Source organism: Ammodytes marinus, assembly GCF_949987685.1.
Source record: "Ammodytes marinus genome assembly, chromosome: 22".
Taxonomy (NCBI): domain Eukaryota; kingdom Metazoa; phylum Chordata; class Actinopteri; order Uranoscopiformes; family Ammodytidae; genus Ammodytes; species Ammodytes marinus.
The window spans coordinates 14629330-14650275 of NC_137226.1; the positions used below are offsets into that span (position 1 = coordinate 14629330).

At 42.4% G+C, this 20946-nt stretch overlaps 1 protein-coding gene across 2 annotated transcripts in view; it reads right to left on the reverse strand.

Moving 5' to 3' along the window:
* Positions 1-20946, reverse strand: part of tbc1d22a (TBC1 domain family, member 22a) — a 121567-nt gene that overhangs the window by 100425 nt on the left and 196 nt on the right. For both annotated transcript variants that reach the window (XM_080051055.1, XM_080051056.1), the window contains exons 2-5: positions 20464-20520; positions 18894-19077; positions 18250-18514; positions 15200-15376 (exon numbers count right to left, since the gene is read on the reverse strand). In XM_080051055.1, coding sequence (XP_079907181.1) covers positions 15200-15376; positions 18250-18514; positions 18894-19077; positions 20464-20520 — 683 coding nt within the window. The remainder of the gene's footprint in view (positions 1-15199; positions 15377-18249; positions 18515-18893; positions 19078-20463; positions 20521-20946) is intronic.

Genomic DNA, 20946 nt, shown 5'->3' on the forward strand with positions numbered 1-20946 from the left:
GAAAGAAAGAAAGAAAGAAAGAAAGAAAGAAAAATATATAGCAAAAAAAATGTTTGTCTCTTGCTGACCCCGACTGACTGATTACTAAGTATGTGTGGGACTTCAGCTGTGTCCAGTGCAATGTGTGTCGCAGAAGGTTCCACACATGTTTTCATTGACAGTTACCTAGCAGATGACATGATACAAATTAAAATTCTATTCATTTATTATCGAGATATGATTGTCCCGTTCTTCGGCGTGCAACCCTAAAGCTGACTTCATGGCCTTCAATGCATTATTGCATTAAAAAGGAATCCAGTAACCTTGGCACAAAAAAAAACTATTACCGGATTTGCCCATCATTACCTAGACATGTAATGTAACATCAAATTAATCAATCTACCAACCAGCCAACTAACCAAGCGTGTCCTAAAAGTTCAAACTTTACTTTGAGACTGTCTGTCTTCTGCTCCACCAAAACTGATGGGTTAAAAGTGGATTATTATGAACTACATTCTCCCGGGGCCAGGTGGGAGAGCTGCCAGGCTATAATGTAAAATAATTCTGATGGAAAGGTGCAAATTGAACTTTTGAATTGGCGGAGAGTAGTTCCCTTTGGGTCCATGAGGACCCAGAAAATATGGCTTAATGTTAGGTGCTACACATTACGTCCAGCCCATATCTCCCACTTCCTCTATCTCTAACAGAGGATGAGTGGGTGTAGGGATCAGCCGTGATTACAGCAAAAATAAATTGTCTTGTGGTATTTAGCGACCTGTCTTCTATTTCAGCCTATTTTAAGTGCATCAAACATGATAACTCAAATACAACAAAAGGTGTATGATGTCGTTTCCACGCAACAAAAAGAGACCATGTTAATAATATAAAGCTTTTGTTTGTAGCACTGCTTCTGAAATAGTAAATCACTCAGGGCTGAAGTTTCACCTAACTTAAAGAGAGTGACAGCAGGCATAAACCTTCTTTCTTTTTTCAAGCACTGGTCAATTTTGAGATTTTTGTCTATGTTGCTTTCATGATATCTCTTATTTAATTTTCTAAAATTACATTTAGATGTTTATTTAACCAACCCATGTCTGTTTGCATCTGTATATTACTCCTATACAACCATCTTTAACGGGCATTATCTCAACATTAGTTTTTTTTTTATACTCAGAAATACAAGGAAATAATTGTTTCAATGTAAGTAATCAACTGGCAATGTTTCATGATGATATATTTAAGTAACAAATGATGTTACCCTATTCACCTGCAGTGTCTTGCCTGAAGCCATGCTGTCTTCACCAAGTTACATTGATCCATCACTGTCCCTTCTTTAAGGCTATGACGTAATTGTTCAGTCAAACAAGTTTCAGATTATGTCAAGTAGATGACATAAGACAAGACAGAACACTTTAAAAAAGAGCCAAATTCCTTTTTGGATAACCATGTTACATTTTCTTCACAAACTACTCACTTTACAAAAGTAACTCACTGTTCCTAGAGAAAAGAAATCAATGAGTTACTGTTCTCTACTATAACCGGGTGGCTTAGGATGCTCAAGATATATGAAGCAAGAGGTTCCTTGAAGGGTTCTCGACCAACGTTAACTCATCCATTATCCACAGATAAGTCTCCCTCTGCCTGGGCCATGCAAGTCTACAAACCCCTCCATTAGCATTCAACAAGACGAGTTGCTGCAGAGTCCAACATAAAAAAACGCAATGGAAATCTCTTCACCTGTAATTGCACTGCCACTGTTTTACCTGCATCCCAAGAGTGAAAGGAAGGAGGAGGTAAATTGATTTGCGTGCAAATGAAACGGCGCTGACTGAACATACTTTTTCTGAGAAAAAGAAAGAAACAAATGTACCTAATGAATAAGCCAAACTCTTCCTCGACTCTTATTCAAGGCGCTGGCTAGATATTGATAAGCCCTTCGTGCAGAGTGACCAATATTGATTAGCGCTGCCAAACGACTGCCTCGCTTGTTCTTTAAGGCAAAGGCAAATGCAAATGCGGTGACAGATAGCAGAAGGGGAAATAGCAATCAGCTAAACAGCAATGGGCTAAGTCCATTGGCCAAATTGAGTGAAACGCATTAGAGCTTGTTCAGCTGCTGGGGAGTTGCTATTTAGTCACTACAGTTCCTGTGCATCTTCCACTTAAAAAATTCTCTCTTACCTTGTCCCCAGTGACTTTAATTGTATAGAAATTCAATACTGTGATCTAGTGCACACGGCATGGCTCTGTTGGTTTGGAGGGAGTAAAAGCCCAACAGTATTGGAAAAGTTTCGATTACTCCTGGTTACATGTCCTGCAGCAAGTTGGATTTCAAAACATAGATGAAAAAAAATAAAAAATCTTGCAGGCTCGACAAGAAGCGTAAAAGTTACACAGCAAGGGTGCTGGAGCCTTTTCCCCACAGATTATCTGACTCTTTTGCTCATTCCCTTCCCTTCCCTTCCCTCAGGACTACAGCAAGTTGAAGGTAATGTAAGGAAGTGTATTGCTACAAATTTAGGGTGTGTACAGACTATGGATTTCCAGCTACAAAAATCGATATTTTAGTTGTGAACTACAACCTCAGCTCCAGTAGATGTCGCAGTATGGCTAGTTGCCTCAAATTGCCATGTGCCATTCCTGGTGCTGTGGCAAAGTAAAAGTAAAAAAGCAGCATGGCCGAAACGGAAGACAGAATTAGGCCTCTTCTAAATACAAGGCTGATTATTGCAATATATCCTAATATGTATCGTATTGCAATGTATCATGATATGTTAATGCATATCGTGAAATCCTTACCAATACCCAGCCTTAATACAGACACAGGAAAAGCTACTGTCGATTAAAAGAATTGAAAAAAGGCAATATCTTCTGTTGTCTCTAGTCTAGTCTCCTTGCTTTGACAGATTTGAACAAAAATCTATTGTTAACTGCTCGTTTTACTGTGTTCATGTTAGTGACCTGGTATAACACTAGGGCTGTGTCAACAATCGATATTGCGATATATCGCGATACTTAGTTTCGCGATATCAGTATCAATTTTATAACTAAAAATAGTTTTTTATAAAAAAATGTAATGATTGTTTTTTTTTTTGCTTTTCAAGGCTTTATTGACAGTGCAGAGAGACATACGAAATGGCACAGAGAGGGAATGCAATGCAGAGAACAATCACGGGTCAGATTCAAACCCATGTCTGCTGTGAGGCCTGAGCCTCTAGGATACTGACTATTGAAGTTAGATCAATTTTGTTTATAAGAATACTTAAGATTCAATGTGTCAGAAAAGCACACTGATGTGTTTTCATTTTCAGTGTGTCCTGTACAGTTAGTACAAGAGTGAATTGGATTTGTTATTTTGATGTTATGGCAGCTGCAGCAGTGTTTGATCATTTGCCAAAACCAAAAAAAAGGAAGAAAATAGTAAAGGAAGTTGTGAATTAAATAGTTGACTTCATATGTCTGTGCAATTATCAATATATTGCGCTGTTATGTCTGACAAGGCAACTTGTTTATGGAATATCGCAATATATCGTGATATATCAAGATACGCAATATATCGTATTGTGACCAGTGTATCGTGATACCTATCGTATCGCGAAGTCCTTGACGATACCCAGCCCTATACAACACATCATAAATGGCAGCGTGATCGGCACTGTGTTCCTGTCTCTACACTGAAATTGTTGCCAGCTTTAATCCCGGCGTGGTTCGTTAGGGTACGTCCTGATTTGCATGCTCATGAAAGACTGATTCAGCAGCTGTGGCTATTGATTGCCTCTGCTGCACGTCAAGGAATGTGCATACATTTTTCAAATTTGCATCAACTGTCACGGCTCCCCCATTTGCAAGAGGATTTTTTTTTTCGAACCTCTTTGGATCTCGGCTGACACTAGTGCCTCTGTGTTTTAATGTACACACGTCTGAATGCACCATTAGGTTTTTCCTGCAACATGTCTGCCTTTTTAAAGAGTGGGACAGCCGCAGTGAAGTTGTGTAAGAGCCATTTACAACCGAAGCCCAAGTCTTTAAGGGTGAAATCGTTATCCTGCGTGCACTTCGACATTCATTACGCTCTAACAGCTAGTCAAGGGTGTCTTTCCTCTTGCCTTGCACCCTTTGAACCTTCATTTGCACTGTCAGACAGAGGAATTAGTCCATGAATCTTGTGGGCTCGGGCTTAATTAAACTATGTTATATTCCCCCCACCTGGCATTAATCTAGCCGTGGGGGGTTAATAGAGAGGAGGGGTGTAGGGACGTGAGGCGCAAGTTCGCTAATGGTCTTATGCATCCTGATGCTGCAGTGATCTCCACAAAGCCCCGGCCCCTCAGGTCAAACACTTTGCCTGGCAGGAAAAGGCTTGTGGGACGAAGTGCGTGTGCACTGAAGAGGCATCAACGCTCCGTGTGTGTTTGTGGGTGGGTATGTAAATGTAATACTGTGGAAAGGGCACGTGGCAAATATTTACTTGGCACCAGTGTAGCCAGCAGAACAAGCGGGTGTGCCCAGAAGACCAATACATCATATAGAGAAAACAGCAGACTCAGACTGCTCCCCCTAAAAATCTTCCAAAGTCTTCCAAAACACTCTCCAGCAGAGAGCCCGGACCACTGCAGAATCCAAATCACTCTTAGCCCAAAGTGAACCCAGTATGACTTATAGACCCACATGTTGACTGTCAGACTACTGTTGCACTGCACTGCTACAGTACATGAAAGGAAAGGACAATGGTACTATCTACTAGGATTCTTTCTTTTGTCATCATGTTCTTTCAGTTTGACACATTTTAATTGGGGCTAAAAAAAACTGCTTTGAGGATAGATCTGCCTGAGGAAATATGTAATCCATAATCCATCTGTGAAATAGACTCTGTGGTGATTTGAATGCAAATACAGTCTCTTGGGAAATGTATCTAGACCCCCGTTTCCTAAATGCTATACTATATAGCCGCACTCAGCTCAAACTCTTGAGAAATCATTACTGCGGAATAAAACTCTTATTTCCCAGAGTGGGCAGGGACCGAGAGCACGACATGAGCACAGTTGACGTACAGGCTAAATTGCAGATGTCGTTTCATTAGTGTGAGGGCTAGCTCATCTCTCAGAAAACATATCTGACTCTCCGGGGCATTTCTTGTGCATTATGAATGAGACAGCCGAGGCCCCTAGCTCCACTGGAATAAATTAAAATACATTTTTAGGACATTTTGAAAATGAATCTGTTGTTTTTTTTGCTCAGCAGGCACTTGTCACAATGTGGGCGAAAATAAAATAAGTTTCTGCGACTGTCCCAGAGGCGGAGAGGGGACTAGCTGCAGCCGTCACTTTCAATGAACAGTGAAAGCTAACAATGCAAACAAGCCATTTTCAGCTAGTAAAAGTGTCACTCCCTGCGAAACACAGCAATATGTACAACAACCAAGCAAACACTAAATTAATTTGTGAAGATGTTAAAAGGTCTCTACAGAAAAAATTAAATGCAGAGGCAAACCATAAAGCAAAAAAAAACTCAATTTACAGTCAATTCACCCCCGCAGGCAATCGATCGAAGCCATACATTTAGAAGTGCAAGCGAAAACGGAATTTCCCTTTTGGGACCAATAAAATATCCCATTATTATGTACAAGCTTTGGAATTAGTGTGATCAGTATTGTGGGCGTTTGTTATGCTGGCAGACACAGGGCTCTGGGGAATTGGTCTGGAGCAACGGTGTGGACCCTGGAGGAAGCTAAATTCCCTCACTGGCATGAGAAACACCTGTAACGTCCTGCAAATGTGCAAGTCAAGGGCGACTGCTGCGACTCGTTCCTCCTGTGTGTGTCAACCGTATTCCATTATGCATGAACTTACAGGGTTGCACTTTGTCTTGGCTGGAGTTAAGCTAGGGACCACAGGGGGTGATTAGGACACCATGTACCTTCTGTTGAACACCCACAGCAGCTGCTCTGATGTGGGACCCTCATAGGTATTGCATGCTCAATGACTCTTGAAACATTCAGAGGGCAAAATATACCCTAATATATCGTTTGTCTTACATTAAAAACATATTTGACCAGCAAACATAACCAAACATGTTTCATAAACAGCAGATTGAGGGTAGTTACAAGGTGACGGAAGGTCTCAGCAAACATACACACAACGTGGAGTTTCCCTGTGCAGTTACTCATGTATCTTTGCCGAAAGCAGCTGGGGTCGTCAAAGGCTGCCTCTATTACACTGTAATGGCTGACAGAGGACAGTATGTGTCTTATTCACCTCTCTGGCCCAGATTCTCTCAGACTGCATAGGGATGTGAACCACTTACATGTGGGTCACAGCAGGGGCCATTGCTTTAACATTTTGGGTAAGTAACATATTTTCAAACGTCAGGGGCTTTAACTTTCCAGAATTAATGGATCAATCACAATCATTATGACTGTGATTTCTTAAAAGAAAATTGTTTAAATATATTTTTTTTATTCAATAGTTCAAAGGCTTTTAGGAACGCCATTTCTCATAGGTAAATGCATTGTTAGTTCAGACTTGTTTGTAATGACAGAGGGGCACTTACAGTGATTTTTTAATGCAGAATTAATAGCTGAAAATTTGAAAAAAATCACTTTAGACGAGAGCGTTGGTGGATGTAATGTATTAGGGCTGCAACTAAAGGTTATTTTCATTATGGATTAATCTGCCCATTATTTTCTCAATTAATCAAAAGCTTGTTTTGTCAGAAAACTGACTGAAAAATTGGTTGGTGAAATTCCCAAAGTTGGCGTGTGTTTGCTTCCTGAGTTTGATTGGAGGGGCTCAAATATAGGAAGTGTGTGTGGATTTGTGTGATTTTAAGTGTGCACCTGCCCTTCTTCCATATGTGTATCTCTACCTGTCAGTCAGTCTACCTGCCTGTATGCATGGTTTTGTATGAAGGCCAGCAAGAAGAATAAAAGACAGCGGGAAGCATAGAAGTGCTGTCAGTCAGTGCTGGCTGAGCAGGGAGTTGACGGGAGCAGCAGGGAAGACGCTTGGCGGGCCGGAGCCATGCACTATTCAGGCATCATTCAAACGGAGCGCGGCCAGTGGGGCAAAACACCACAAGGTATTTCGGCGATAGACACGCGGGAATACCACCACCACACACCTGCCAAAACTGGGGTAAGTATTCTGCAGCCAGAGCTGCTTCAACAAGTCCAAAATCAAGGTTTAGACTCACTGAAAAAAAGTTGCAAAGGCCACACCAGTGGCTCAACGGTAGGGTGCGTACCATTGAGGTTGAGACCTTGATTCAGCGGACCCGGGTTCGACCCTGGGCTGGGCCTTTTACAGCATGTCTTCCCCCTCACTCTCCCCATGTCAACTCTGTGCCTTGAACTATCCAATAATTGTGGGAAATTTTTATCTTAAAAGAAAAAAAGTTAAATAATTAGAAAGTGTATCCCTTGACTACGATGTGGCAATAAGATGGGTAGGTTCCTTCACTGGAGGAACACTATCAAGTTCTTTCTTTACTATAACAATGTCTGCCAGTATAATCATTAAAGCACCTGTTTGATACCCATGAACAAGTCTTGAAGGACATTGCTAAGGCCTTAAGGTGCTTTTCCTTCTGGACCTTCTTCATGCTTTGCAGGTGTTTTCTTAGGGTCGTGTGAAGCTATTTTGACAATGAGGTCAGAAAAACAATACAATCAGGACAGACACCTTTATCGGGCAGTGTATTAAAAAGTTAAGCTTCCATCCTATAAACCTTGAATGCTGCGAGAGAGTCCGGAGCGGTCTTACTCGTCTAAAGGACAAAGTGATGGCGCCAGGGAGCAGACGGCTCGTAAACTAATGGGACTCTTGTAAAAAGATACTCCCCCCTGGATTATACCTGCTCAGGAGGCCTGATGGATGGCCCAGATGGCTGGGAGAGGACACCAAGCATAGATGAGTGTACAGGTGTGAGAATCTGGGTGTAAGAATGTGTGTGTGTGTGTGTGTGTGTGTGTGTGTGTGTGTGTGTGTGTGTGTGTGTGTGTGTGTGTGTGTGTGTGTGTGTGTGTGTGTGTGTGTGTGTGTGTGTGTGTGTGTGTGTGTGTGTGTGTGTGTGTGTGTGTGTGTGTGTGTGTGTGTGTGTGTGTGTGTGTGTGTGTGTGTGTGTGTGTGTGTGTGTGTGTGGTTGTGTCCTTGTATGTGCCATAGCAAGGACTCGAACAGTCAATTCCCCGAAGCCTAGCTTTAACTGATTTCGACGAAGAGGCTTCCAAAATGTTCTGACCTGGTGACAACTTTCCTGAGGGAATATTCAGACATATCCAATTTCAGTTATGGTATTTGCCCAGGTTGGAGATGTATTGGGGGTAACATATTTCAGCTATTCTAATAAAATAAAAACAGCTCATTTAAAATGGTAAATGAAACCAGTGCAGACCATGATAATGAGCTACCATAGTGCAACCTGTAGTAGATGTAGTAATGCTAACATGAAGTCTGATACCTATTCCCATAATGTAGCGGTTTTTGTCACTAAAAATGAACCAAACTTTGACATTGAGAAATAGAAGTCTAATCATTCAATGTGCACATATACGTGTGTGTGTGCGCACACACACACACACACACAAAAGCCTTTCCAACTCTGTTGCAACTCAACTTATAGACGCATGTATTACTTTGTTTTTTGCCTATGCAGACGAAAAAAACTAAGTATGTACTACCCTTTACATTGAAACAGCCTTCACAGTTACGTAGCGTTAAACAGTCAAATAATCAGCAACAACATGAGCTCAACATTACCAACGTTATAGCCCATTTACCAGGTTGTTGGATGAATCAATAGTGCTCTAAAAATAATTGGTTACTTTGTTGCTAACCTTAATGAAAGAAAAGAAAGACAATGAAAATCTACAATGCAAACCTATAACACCACTAAGTTAGTAAGTCTACTGTAGTCAGGCATTATTCTTTAAACCGTAAGTTAACAAATCAAGCAGGATTTAACCAAAACTGTAGGCATTGGACGCAATTTGTGTTTCAGTGCACATATAGCAGCTCTTCCCAGTGGCTAGCAGAGCACAGACATGCTGAGGTGCGTTCAGTCAAGCTTCTCCCAGAAAAGAAAGGATAAAGAATTCACGCGGAAGACCACCCGAGTAACATGAATAAACTGAGCCAGACGAACTGGGAGGCTACAGACGCAGGAGACAGCTGGAGGTTGGACCAACCTTATTAAGTCAGGTGTTTTGCCTGGGGAACTGCTAGGAGGCAGTACACACACCAACACTCACTCTCTCACACACACACACACACACACACACACATACTGTACATACACAACTGACTGTTACCATGCCTGGAGCACGCAGGGGAGTACAATATTCAAGCAGGTATAAAAATAAAATCATGTCACTTCAAGAATTTACATTCCTCACAGAATCCACTTTCAAAGAATAGGACACTTAACCTACGCTGCCTTTTCTCTTTAGTCCGCCAAGCTTTTGTCAAATCTGTACCATTGATGTATCAAATAAAAGAGAAGCCTACTGAGAATTGACACGGAAGTCTTGTGTCTTTAAAGCTGTGGTGCCTCCCGGAGATTTACCTGTGTCGACAGTCTTAACGCTGCATTATCTCTTCTTCAACACTTTCCAAGCCTGCGACACACACACACACACACACACACACACACACACACACGTCTGGAAATTGTCACACGCAGAAAGCACTTTCAAACAAGGGCATTAGCGCCTAGTTAAATTGAATTACGTCGCCACTTCCCCACTTTGACGGCTGGCTATTAACTTTGCAAACAGAGCTGATGGCGAACCAATCGTATGCAGGCTGCTGTGTGTAACAGGGATTTGCTGGTAAGGCCCCCCAAACGTTATGTTGCTGCAGTGAGGGTGGTGGTCGGTCGGGGTGAAGCTTACTGTAGTGGTGGGAGGTGTAGCAAAGAGCTGCAGCACCCCCAACAGAGGGTAGAGACACACATACAGGCATGTAAGGCAATCAAAGGAAGCCTGTGTGTGATTGTGGCCAGGGATTTGATGCATTTTCTGTGGTCGCTCCACTGTTGGTTAGCAGTTTCTTTTTCGTGTTTGTATGTTCTTTTATGTTATGTTAATGAAGGTGTCGATGGCACATTGGTTCGGCATGTGTCTGAGAACATGCGTGGGAATATGTGTGCCTCGTACGATGAACAAACAAAGAGTAAACAGAAAGTATGGAAATAAGAAGAAGAGAAAGAAATAAAACAAGGACGGGAACTGATTAAAAGGAGAAGTAAAAGATAGAGTAAAGATAATATGCCAGGAAAGGGACGAAGGGGGGCGTGGGGGGGCATTGCTATGGCAACAGCAGTATTTCTGCCATCCAGCAATAACTGCTTGATGTCAAGATGCCAGCCTTTGCTCTTAGAATCGATTGGGGAAAAGAAAAGAAAAACATATGCAGGAAGTCTGTATAATCCGGCATTGTGACAAAGACAATCGCATAGCGAGGGGCTTCAAGAAAGTCTGCAACACTAGACATAGTCTTAGGAAGAAAACAAACAATACGAAGAATGCAATGAAACACATTAAAAATCAACCGCATGCACAAACGTTGCCTCGTCGGGAATTTTTAAAAAGAGCTGGCAGAAAAATAATAACTTTTGTTCAGTGTCTGAATAGCTGAAAACGACTACAATCCCAAGAAAATGTGCCACAGTGCACTGTGCATATGTGAAGTTGTTTTTTCTATTTTCTTGGCATGCAGTGAAAATGTCAGGGGCTGGTAGTGAACGGCAATCAACAGCTAACAGCCAAAAGCACCAGGAACTATGGAACAAGAGGAACTAAACTAAAAACATAAAGTCCTCTATGCCCCGTTCCTTAACTGATGACAAGATTAAATGACAGTGGTAACATAAGGAAACAACAGAGATTTTTCATGGATTTCCAATCACGAAAAAGTGTCTCGTGTCGACTACTTTTTTTGTCCACCTTTCTCGAAACCTGTATTCAGACAACCCCCGTCAGGTTTGTATACTGTTGTGATGTCATTAGGGACACTTTTTAGACATTACACCATTAAAACAGTTTCTGGTAGAAACCCACATTATATTTTTGAAGATGAAAATTAGCACTATATGTGACCTTCATCCTGGTGTAATTTGTTTTGATCTAGGCTCATAGGAATGATTCTGAATTGGGTAGAGCTACGCCGGAAGGTCTAGTAAATATTAAAAAGCATATTTCTCCAATATACTGCACCCCTCTCTAAATAATGCAGTTGTGGTAAGTGTTGCATTAACAAGAAGTGAAACTCATGAAAGGGACTGGCTAAATCTGTCCTCTTTTTTTCCCTCAGCTTGCCAGTGTTGGGGCTGGTGCTGCTGTGTTGGAGGTTCACTCAGCAGACAGGCTCGCCTCAGGACATCAGGAATAATTAGCCGGAGATCAACGTGACATCAATCACCCTTGTTCTCGCACACGCACAGGTCGCCACCTTCTACATGACCTTACATGCTAAACAGGCCGCTGTCACAACCCGTCGCAAGGCTCAATGGAGAGGGCAAGAGAGGGAGAGGTGGGGGGTAGAGAGACAAAGAGAGAGAGAGAGAGAGAGAGCAACTGACAGGGATGATAAAGGAGAGAATGCCATGGAGATCATGAAGGCAAGCTGGAAAGATTAAAAGCTATATGTTGCGTAACTTCTGTCGCCCCCTTGAGGAATTCTGAGTCGTTACAACAACACTGTCGGCGCATCTACATGAGCTAAGTCTTTTGGTGATGGCGCATGAATTTTATAACCTCTGCTGTATGTCCAGGTTGCTTCTTAGCAGAAGATTCAACAACTGAAACATTTCTTGGGCCCTTCTTGGGATTTTTCTAAGCTCCTGCGCCAGTGTCAGGGGGGCAACATAAGTTTGTAAACGCTGCCGTATACTGAGAAATACAGAGAGCGTTTTGTGGAGCTGTAAGGCTTTATCAACTTTGTGTCAATTCATTTGGCGATGGCTTGAATGCAACCGACATTTATATGTCAATAGCTACGCACTATAGCTTTAACCTGTTCAGGAAAACAAACGACAAGCTTTTTTTTCCCTACTATACTACTTCATCTCCTGACAAGGCTGTAACAAATAGTGGAGGTAGCTTTCATAAGAGGTTATGGACTATCATTTTATAAAATCAGACACAGACCAGCACGGTCAGACAGAGACAAACACACCTGTGCACTCCGGAGACTGGCAGCCCCGACATGCCGCAGGGCTTGGCCCAAAAACATGGCTGCCTCTGCAATTAATTACACTGTTCAAGTGAGGAACCGACCGATGGATCATTCTAGCCCCCTCGAGCTCAAGGTCGAGTTTCTCTTTTACACAAGGGGGAACGAAGCCACCGATGACAGTGTCCACTGGTATGTGTGGGAATAAGTACGACAGTGACCATGGACAATGACCTCTTCTGTAAGAACAAGGAGTTTAATCTGTCTTGTCAACCTCCTCTGGGGCTGAAAACTGAAAGAATCTGCTAAGGTGTGATTGGTTCAAGCTATTTGATAAGTAGGCATACCTAACAGAACTTCTTTCTAGACAAGGTCTAAAAAGGACTCGTGATTACAAGAAATTATTTGAATAACATTTGTTATGCTTTTTATCTTTTCTGGCCTATAAACTTGTTAAAATAAACTTGTATAAAATGTTGGATATTTGTAGTAAGCGATGCCAAAGCACCAAATTATGAGGTACGTGCATTTGGAGTTGACTCGCAGTTTTGGTTCGCTCTGCACAGCTCCGACCACGAAGTTTCAGCAGCGTTTTTTTCTAACCGGAAGGTGACCAATCACAATGGAGAGGGCTCGGCGGGAAGGGGGCGAGGGGGAGGAGGAACCTACACGTTCTGAGCAATGGCACAAAACAGAAGGAAGAGTGGCAAAGTTTCCTGAAGATGTACATAATGTAGTTTACAGTGTGTCTAGCTGCTCCATAGGAGTCCGACATCAAGAACAAAAACCTTAAATTTGGCGTAATATGTCCTCTTTAAGTTCCTTCGGATGGAGGCGATTTCATTTCTCTCTTTTTTTCTGGTATTCACATCTATATCCCATCCTTTGCTGCTGCAATGACCCCATTTCCCCTGAGGGATCATTAAAGTTTCATCTTATCTTATCTTATCTGGTCCTATCCCTCTCCCTCTTCCTCTTCCCCTCGTCACCCCCAATCCTTCACTTAATTATGTCCCGTGAATGAAGTTCATCTTTCATGCTGCCAGCAGCCGGCAGCGTGGCTATCTAATCACGGTGCAGAGACTAAACTAAATTTAGACAGCGGGCCTGTGATGCCTGGCAGGCCCTAATGGGGGCCGACATCTCCCGACACTCTGCTGATGTACAGGATACACTCTGCCTGAGCGGCACCGCAAACCGCCGTCCACTAACGCTGACGACGTGCCAACCAGTTTGTTTGGTTTAAAGAAAAGTTTTCAAGGGGATCACACGTAGAGCCTAGAGGTGAGGCTGTGTGCTGCTGACTAAGGCTATTCAAAGTGTGAGTGTGTGTGAGAGTGTGTGTGTGTGTGTGTGTGTGTGTGTGTGTGTGTGTGTGTGTGTGTGTGTGTGTGTGTGTGTGTGTGTACAAACTTGTACAGCATAAGCACATCAAAACCACTCAAGGTCGACAGGTGTACATGGTACTGTAGACATGGAACAGACCTAAACTGGAGAAGGCTTTTAACAGAGATTTTACCCAGAGTTTGACAGTGCATCCTCCTCCTAAAATTCCACACATCTCCAATAATCTTTATGAGTCAGCCTCTGTGCTTTTATAGAAACCCACTGGAGGTCACGGCAACAAACGTCCAACTTCAATTTAAAGCGCTACTTTTCTTTGGTCGACAAGTTTTTCACAGCAAGCCCAAACTACTCTAGCCCTCAGAACTCAGCAAGACAACATCAACAAAGCCCTTGACTGGTTTGACAGGTCTATTATAGATTATGATCGTGTTTCATAATAATAAGAGTTGTTGGTTCAAGAAAATAAAATATTGAACGGCATAATCTGCATCTCACATCCACACGTTTTCATATTTTATCATTTCAAATAAATGTCTTTTATGTTTTATGTCATGTTTACTGACTGCCTGAATAAACTGTGATGTCTGGGTTTATTAGACCACTCCGGCAGGCCTTTATCCTCCCCCTCTCTCTCTATGTATTTATTCTGACCTGTGCTCCCTCAGTGCTGGATGCAACAGCAGATACTGCTGAGAAATGTGATATCTCTTAAGACTTCAAATCATTTATTTGCCCCCTTCATTCCATTGGACCTCAGCTTTAAAAAACTACATAAAAACTCTTCAGATTCATGGCGGCCACTGTTATTTAACGGCAAGCTCGAGCTTTTTATGACATAATCTGTTTGCGAGCATTAGACTGGTCACTGGCTAGATCTTAACATTCAACATGTAGACTTTGGACAGGCTTGATACCCATTTTGATGTAATTAATGTAATTGCCAACAAGTTGGGTAGTAGCAGTTGCCAAAAGTTATTTCCAGAGGACACAAAGTCAACTCTGAAGAAGGTCTGCTAAGATGTCATGGCCACTGGGGGGGCGGAGGAAGCAAACAAAGTCTCTGGGGTTGGAGAAACAAAAGAAGGCCTGTCGTTTGCTTAGAACAAAGGCCTGTCATTAGCTTTTGTTGTTGGTGGTGTTTTTTTTTCTTCCCCCCCCCTCTTGTAATCTGCATGTCCAGATGGCTGGATGACTTTCCCGCTCACAGCATCGTTAAAAGCGCAGCACAGCTGGCAGACAGAGGGGGCAAACCAGAAGAGTGAGACGCAAAAAAAAAGAGCACAAGGAAATCAGAGAGTGAAAGAGCTAAGAGAACTTGAACTACGGCCTGTGGTTATATTTGTGCTAGATCTAAGAAAAATCCCTCAATGCATTCTTAAAATACTGTGCACAAAAGATTTGAGTTGACAGTGACCTTGAGATCTTCAACATCTAATCAGTTCATCCTTTCAGTTCAGGGTGGAAATATGTGCAAAGTTTGAAGATAATTCCCTCAAAGTTTTCATGAGATACTGCCTGACATGACCTGAAGAATGGCACTATGGCATAATAACTATATAAAAATAGTTTTTCGCTGAGGGTCTCATTTGCTGTTCCAAGTCATTCACGAACATCAGCGGAAACATTTTTGACTTGTTTTATTAACATTTAAAAGTTCCCTTGTAGTAGGTTTTAAAGATGAGACTTTGTGTTGATTCTCTTACCTAGATCTGTGTTGGGCCCGGCCAACAACTGTTTGAACTTGTCCAGACGAGACGCCTCCCTCTCGGTCATGGCCATGGAGCCAGACGTGTTCTGGTCGGCCATGCGGGCCACCAGCGGGATGGTGGGCGGCCGGTGGGGCAGAGAGCGCTGTCTGTGGAGGGCGGCGTGCTCACCATCTAGCATGGAGGATAAAGAGGTTAGCTAAACACACACACAATAAATGGAGAGGGCTTTTCACACCATGCAGCCAAGGATCTAGTGGCCATGCTAGAGCCACAGTGAAGGGGGGGGGGGGTTTGGGGGTGACGGCGCCAGACAATGGGGCAAAGACCCAAGTCTGTCGAGGGCTGCTCCGCTCACCTGCTGCATCCCCAAGGGAGGATTACAGAGTCCAGACAGGGCAACAGGGTTACATAAACACACACACACAAACAAGAGGGATTTCATAGGATGCAGCACAGGATTATGTGGCATTATTGAAGGTCTACAGCCGTTTGCCGAACAGATGAGAACATTTAGCGGCAAGCCATTCGTGCTGTCGGTGAATATCTCCTCACTATCCACCACCTCTTCGTACTGTGTGTTTGTGAAAATGTATCTGTTGTTAAATCACAGCCTAGGCTCTGTAAACTAGTATGTGGGAAAAGGGTATGTGAACAAAGGGGCCCACCGTAGCTAGCAATATGCCCATTTACAAGGACTGGGCTGTGTATTAACACTGTATCTTTTATCAGCCGACACACAGGTATTAACTGTTTTTGACAAAGTCGAATCGCTGACTCCACCTTGCAAATCTGATCACGTGTATAACACAGAGTGGGAATGTGGCAGAGACAAGGAGGATTACATCATGCCACAGTAACCTAAATTTAGAATAAGATGTGACTGCTGCCCTTTAAGATTTTATAGCTCCAACCAAGGTGGTGATAAATGTGATGACTGTTTGTGGCCTGTTTAATGAGCCTCCGGGATGGCAGCCGTTGTGGATGTTGCAACATTTGTGATTCGACTGTGAGGCCTTTCTAAACAGGCAGACAAACATTCATTCATTCATTCTGCTGAGAGCCACACGTTCTGTCAGATCATGTGCTTTTTAAAAAAAAAACAGATAAACAGTCACACAGAACACGAAGCAAAAGTTCATAAAAAGATCTTTGTGAAGAAGGACTGCCAACATTTCCAAATAGAGTCAGAGTAGACTCCATTGCAATTAAGGATACTGGAATGTAGCCTATTTTAATATCCTCTCAGCTTTTACAGGGACAAATAAAAAGCTACAAATCTGTGCTCAACTGCTTTATTTGCACTTACAAAAATTAAAGCGATTATTATTGCCCGCCGAAACTTCACTGTGGTGGAACCTTTTGTGTGATTTTGACAGGAAGCCCTTTTTTATAGAGCATTTAATAACTTTTAACTTTTAAAGGGGCCAATAAAAGATAAGGCAGAGTAAGAGGAAGTTGGTAACGTCCACTTTCTCGTCAAATACAGTATACTGCATCAATTACTACAAGTAAGCAGTGTGTGTGTGTGTGTGTGTGTGTGTGTGTGTGTGTGTGTGTGTGTGTGTGTGTGTGTGTGTGTGTGTGTGTGTGTGTGTGTGTGTGTGTGTGTGTGTGTGTGTGTGTGTGTGTGTCTTGCTTTCTTAGCTGCAATGGGGATACTTTGGGTAGTCGTCGCCGAGTGAGAGTAAATAACATATAGGTTACTGTATGTGGAGAGAGTCTGAGCCTCACTAACGAAGGCCATGCTGTGTGCTAGTATCTAATTAGACAGGGGAAAGTGTGTCATCCTGTGCACACAATAGGAGAAGTGGAAAAAGGGAACTGAAACTGTGGATGTCAAGTTTGTTTACCCACCTGCCAAGCACTTTGAGTGTGCATACATTAAGGTTCGTGCAGAAGCCCTCAGTACTTTGGCACCATGCTATCTAGAGGTGCAAAAGGTGACGTCTTGCATATTGCACGCAAGCCTGTGCATTGTCGTCTCCGAGGAGATAAAGGGGAATTGCCTCAGGGGAACGGGCCTCTTGTGTTATCTGTATCTTAACACAGAAGCAGGCAGACAACCGGACAGACAGTCTTCTGCTATTGTTGCATAGTACAATCTATAGGAACCAGATACTTCTGAACATTCCTCTTTCTTGTTTGTTTACCATAAGGATCCCATATGTTTGTGCAGTGCTGCTTCAGGAGTATCTCACATAACTACCCACCAATATCCATTAATACGTTTCGCTTCCAACACCTCCTACCATCTTTTAACAGTAAACTGAATGTGATTGTTCTAGGGTTTTTTGTCTTGGCATGTTCTGTAACTGTGTCTGCTGCTGAACTCTGTCTAAACCGCAAGCAGGTCCAATCAAAACACAACACTGGCAGCCCATCAGTAACAGCGCTCTACAGAGAGGGATAACGTCTGCCAAATACTCTCTCCTCATTTCTCTGCCGTTTGGATGCTGGAAGGTTCCGTTGAAGATTGACACTAATTGTGTGCGGTGACACAGAGCAGCTGGGATACCACAGTGTTAAAAAAGAGAAATAAGAAATGATGCAGAAAAAAAAATGTTTACTCATAAAAGTATATTAGTTCATCATTCAAATCCTGAACATTCTATTCTCCTATTATATTTATGACATTTTGTCAAAATCAGTGAATATCTCCCCACGATCTGCTACCTGTCCGTACTGTGTGCGCTGAAAATAAATCCAGAGTTGATACACAGCCTTGGCCCTGTAAACGGGCATGTTACTAGCTACGGAGGGCCCCCTTTGTTTACCTACCAGTTTACAGAGCGTAGGCTGTGTATTTACATCAGATTTATTTTGTCATTTTGAAAAGAGTGATTTAGACGACAAGCGTTCTCCAGAATCATTGACTCCACCTTTAAATGCACACAAAATCTTAAAGCTGAATCTAATGGGCAGGTATGAGGTGATTGTTGAGAACCGTCTTCCAGGTATAGAAAGGTAAAAAAGCAGCCCAGCCTTTTGTATGCAGGTGAGCCAGAAAACCTTTTTGGATGCCGAGCAGTGTTGTGTTTACTAACCTTTAGGTGACCCGATTGGAGCTTCGCTGTGGGACTTGACTAGGCGGCTATCAGTGTAAGGGCTCTGGGAGGCAAACGACCCATCTGGGCTGGTCGGGTCTACTTCTTCCACTCTGTCTTCCTCATTTTCCTGCTCCTCATCCTCCCCTTCCCCCTCCTCTTCCTCTGGCGCCACTTCCTCCTGTGCGTCGTCTTCTGTCTGTTCCAGCTCTGTCGTGTCATCCAGCCTCTGTCTCTCCTGCTGCTTGCTGTGATTCTCGATCACCTGTTGAGTTGAGAAATAAAACGAGTTGTGTTACTAGGGAGCTGTAGACTAGTTTAGCAACTTGAGATTATGTGTATTCATTTATTCCATAATATAAATGCATACTGCAAGATTCTGTTAACAATGTGCAATGCTGAAAGAACATGAGTAACAATAAAAAGAATCCTTTGGCATACACATATCTAATAGTGAAACAGTGCATCTGTCACCAAAATGTCTGCTACTGACATTTTCATATTTCAATTACACTTGAAAACATGCCTCTCTATTAAGTTGCCAATGTAGTGAAAGCAAAGAAGCCTTTCAGGGAAATGCTCTTAATAGACTGTGCATCAGAGCTTAATTGTTTCACAGCAAACCACTGCCTCTGCTTGTTCACCTTATTGGCTGTCTCCTTGACCACCTCGATGTTAAGGTTTTGTGCAGCCATGGCCAGCAACTCGTCGTCATCGTCCCCAACGTCCCAGGCGTCGCTGGTGATGTTCTCAAACTCCTGGAAGGTGGTGGCCTTCTTGGGCTTACCCGGTGTGAGCGGAGGAGGCCTGTTGCCTGCTTTAATCAGACTGGGAGGAGAAAGACAGGAGTGATGAAAACAGGGACTATGAGGGTTAAGAGAACACCATCATGAGAATAACAAGGACAGGGATTTAGCCATGTTATAGCTCATCATATCAAGAGAATCTCAACATAAACCCTGACAATACACAATCAAAGTAAATCAAAACTCTGTAGAAATATACACCGCTAAATATCAGTGCAGTGAGAAGACATAAAAGGATTATTACAGCATAATCGGCTGTTTTTCTATCTGTGTGTGTGTGTGTGTGTGTGTGCGTGCGTGCGTGCGTGCAAGTGAGTGCAAGTGAGTGTGTGAGTATGAAATAAATCAAACTTTCATTACATTTATTTTTAACAACCCCCGGACCTGTAGGTCTGAAATGATGATGCTTAACTTCCATTCACACTTTTTTTTTTTTTTTTTTGTATATTTTATTTATACAAATTTTTCAATACAAATTTTTCAAAACAAAGAGACAATCACATACAAAAGACAGTAAACGAAAGGACAAAACCCACAGAAACAGACAGCCAGCACTCACTCAATACACAAATCATCAATGCTATGTAAAACAGGTCAGGTAAACTTAAAAAGGGATAAAACAATATTTTAATAAAAGAACCTCAGGACCCATTTTGAGGTCTTTCCCTCTTGATGTGTTCTATGAAGGGGCCCCAGATATTTTTAAATTTGGAATGGGAAGACAAATTAAATCGAATTTCTTCCAGGTGTTCCATTCACACTTTTAACACAGAAGTTGTTTGTAATGGACATGATTACTAGTTTCTCCAAATATTTAAAAATAAAATATATAAACAATTAATAAAAATTAAAGTATGCCTTTATGTCTTATAAGCTGTCCACCCAGGCAACTGACAGCTAGGTGTTGCGGTAGGTTCATTTCCGCTGACACTGCACAACAGGTTGGGCAATACAGTGCAAACAACATACTGCAAATGTGTACATAATATACACACTTTACACTGTATCAGCATGTTGTAATTCTGGCCACATCCCAATGCATGATGTCACAGTTAGTAGCGTGTGTCACGGTCAGCTGTTCAATCAAACACTACTACATTCCTGATTGGGATGTGGCTCCAAGTAAAACCCGTTTTACAACATCATTCCATGTATGCCACATCATCACGACCGCTTCACTGGCACTGGTGGAAAGCGGAGGTGGAAGTAAAAATACATATAAAAACTGCAAAACCATTGAATTTTGGTCTGAATGAACACCAAATTTAGTGTCGGGCTTTAGTGTAGTTTAGCAACTAAAACAAAAGCTTAACATCCGCACAGAAAGTTAGAAATATCCGAGAACAACAAACGACCCCAACAAGATCATAGGGCATTTGCTTAAAATGACATAGCACATTGAACTTACTTCGCATGAAGGAGCGGGTCGAAAGGTGGATGTTGTGCGCCGTACACATGCTGAATGCTGAGGAAGTGAAGAGAGAATGTAAATGAATGAGCCTACTGCCAGGCTAGCTAGCCATGTAAACGTCTTGTTACCCAAAACAATAGCATTTAATAACAATGCAGCCTAGGCTGTTAAATTGACTTTCATTTTCTGTCAGACCACAGCAACTCCACGTATCATTAGTTGAAGCTGTTACTGCGATTTGGGTAAATTACTCAAATGTTAGCCGCTGTTAGCAACCTAGCTCTAGCCTGCTAACTAGCTGAAAGGTGTTAACTGTGTCCGCGAGACTAATTCTACCACATAAATTGGGGTGTTGCAAGCAGTGACATTAGCAAACGTTGTGCAATAACTACACGACAGCCACTGAACGTCAATGTTGCGTTTGAGAGCTCAACAGTGTAGTGTCAGTTGAGTAGTGGCTAGCTAGGCTAACTAGCCAAC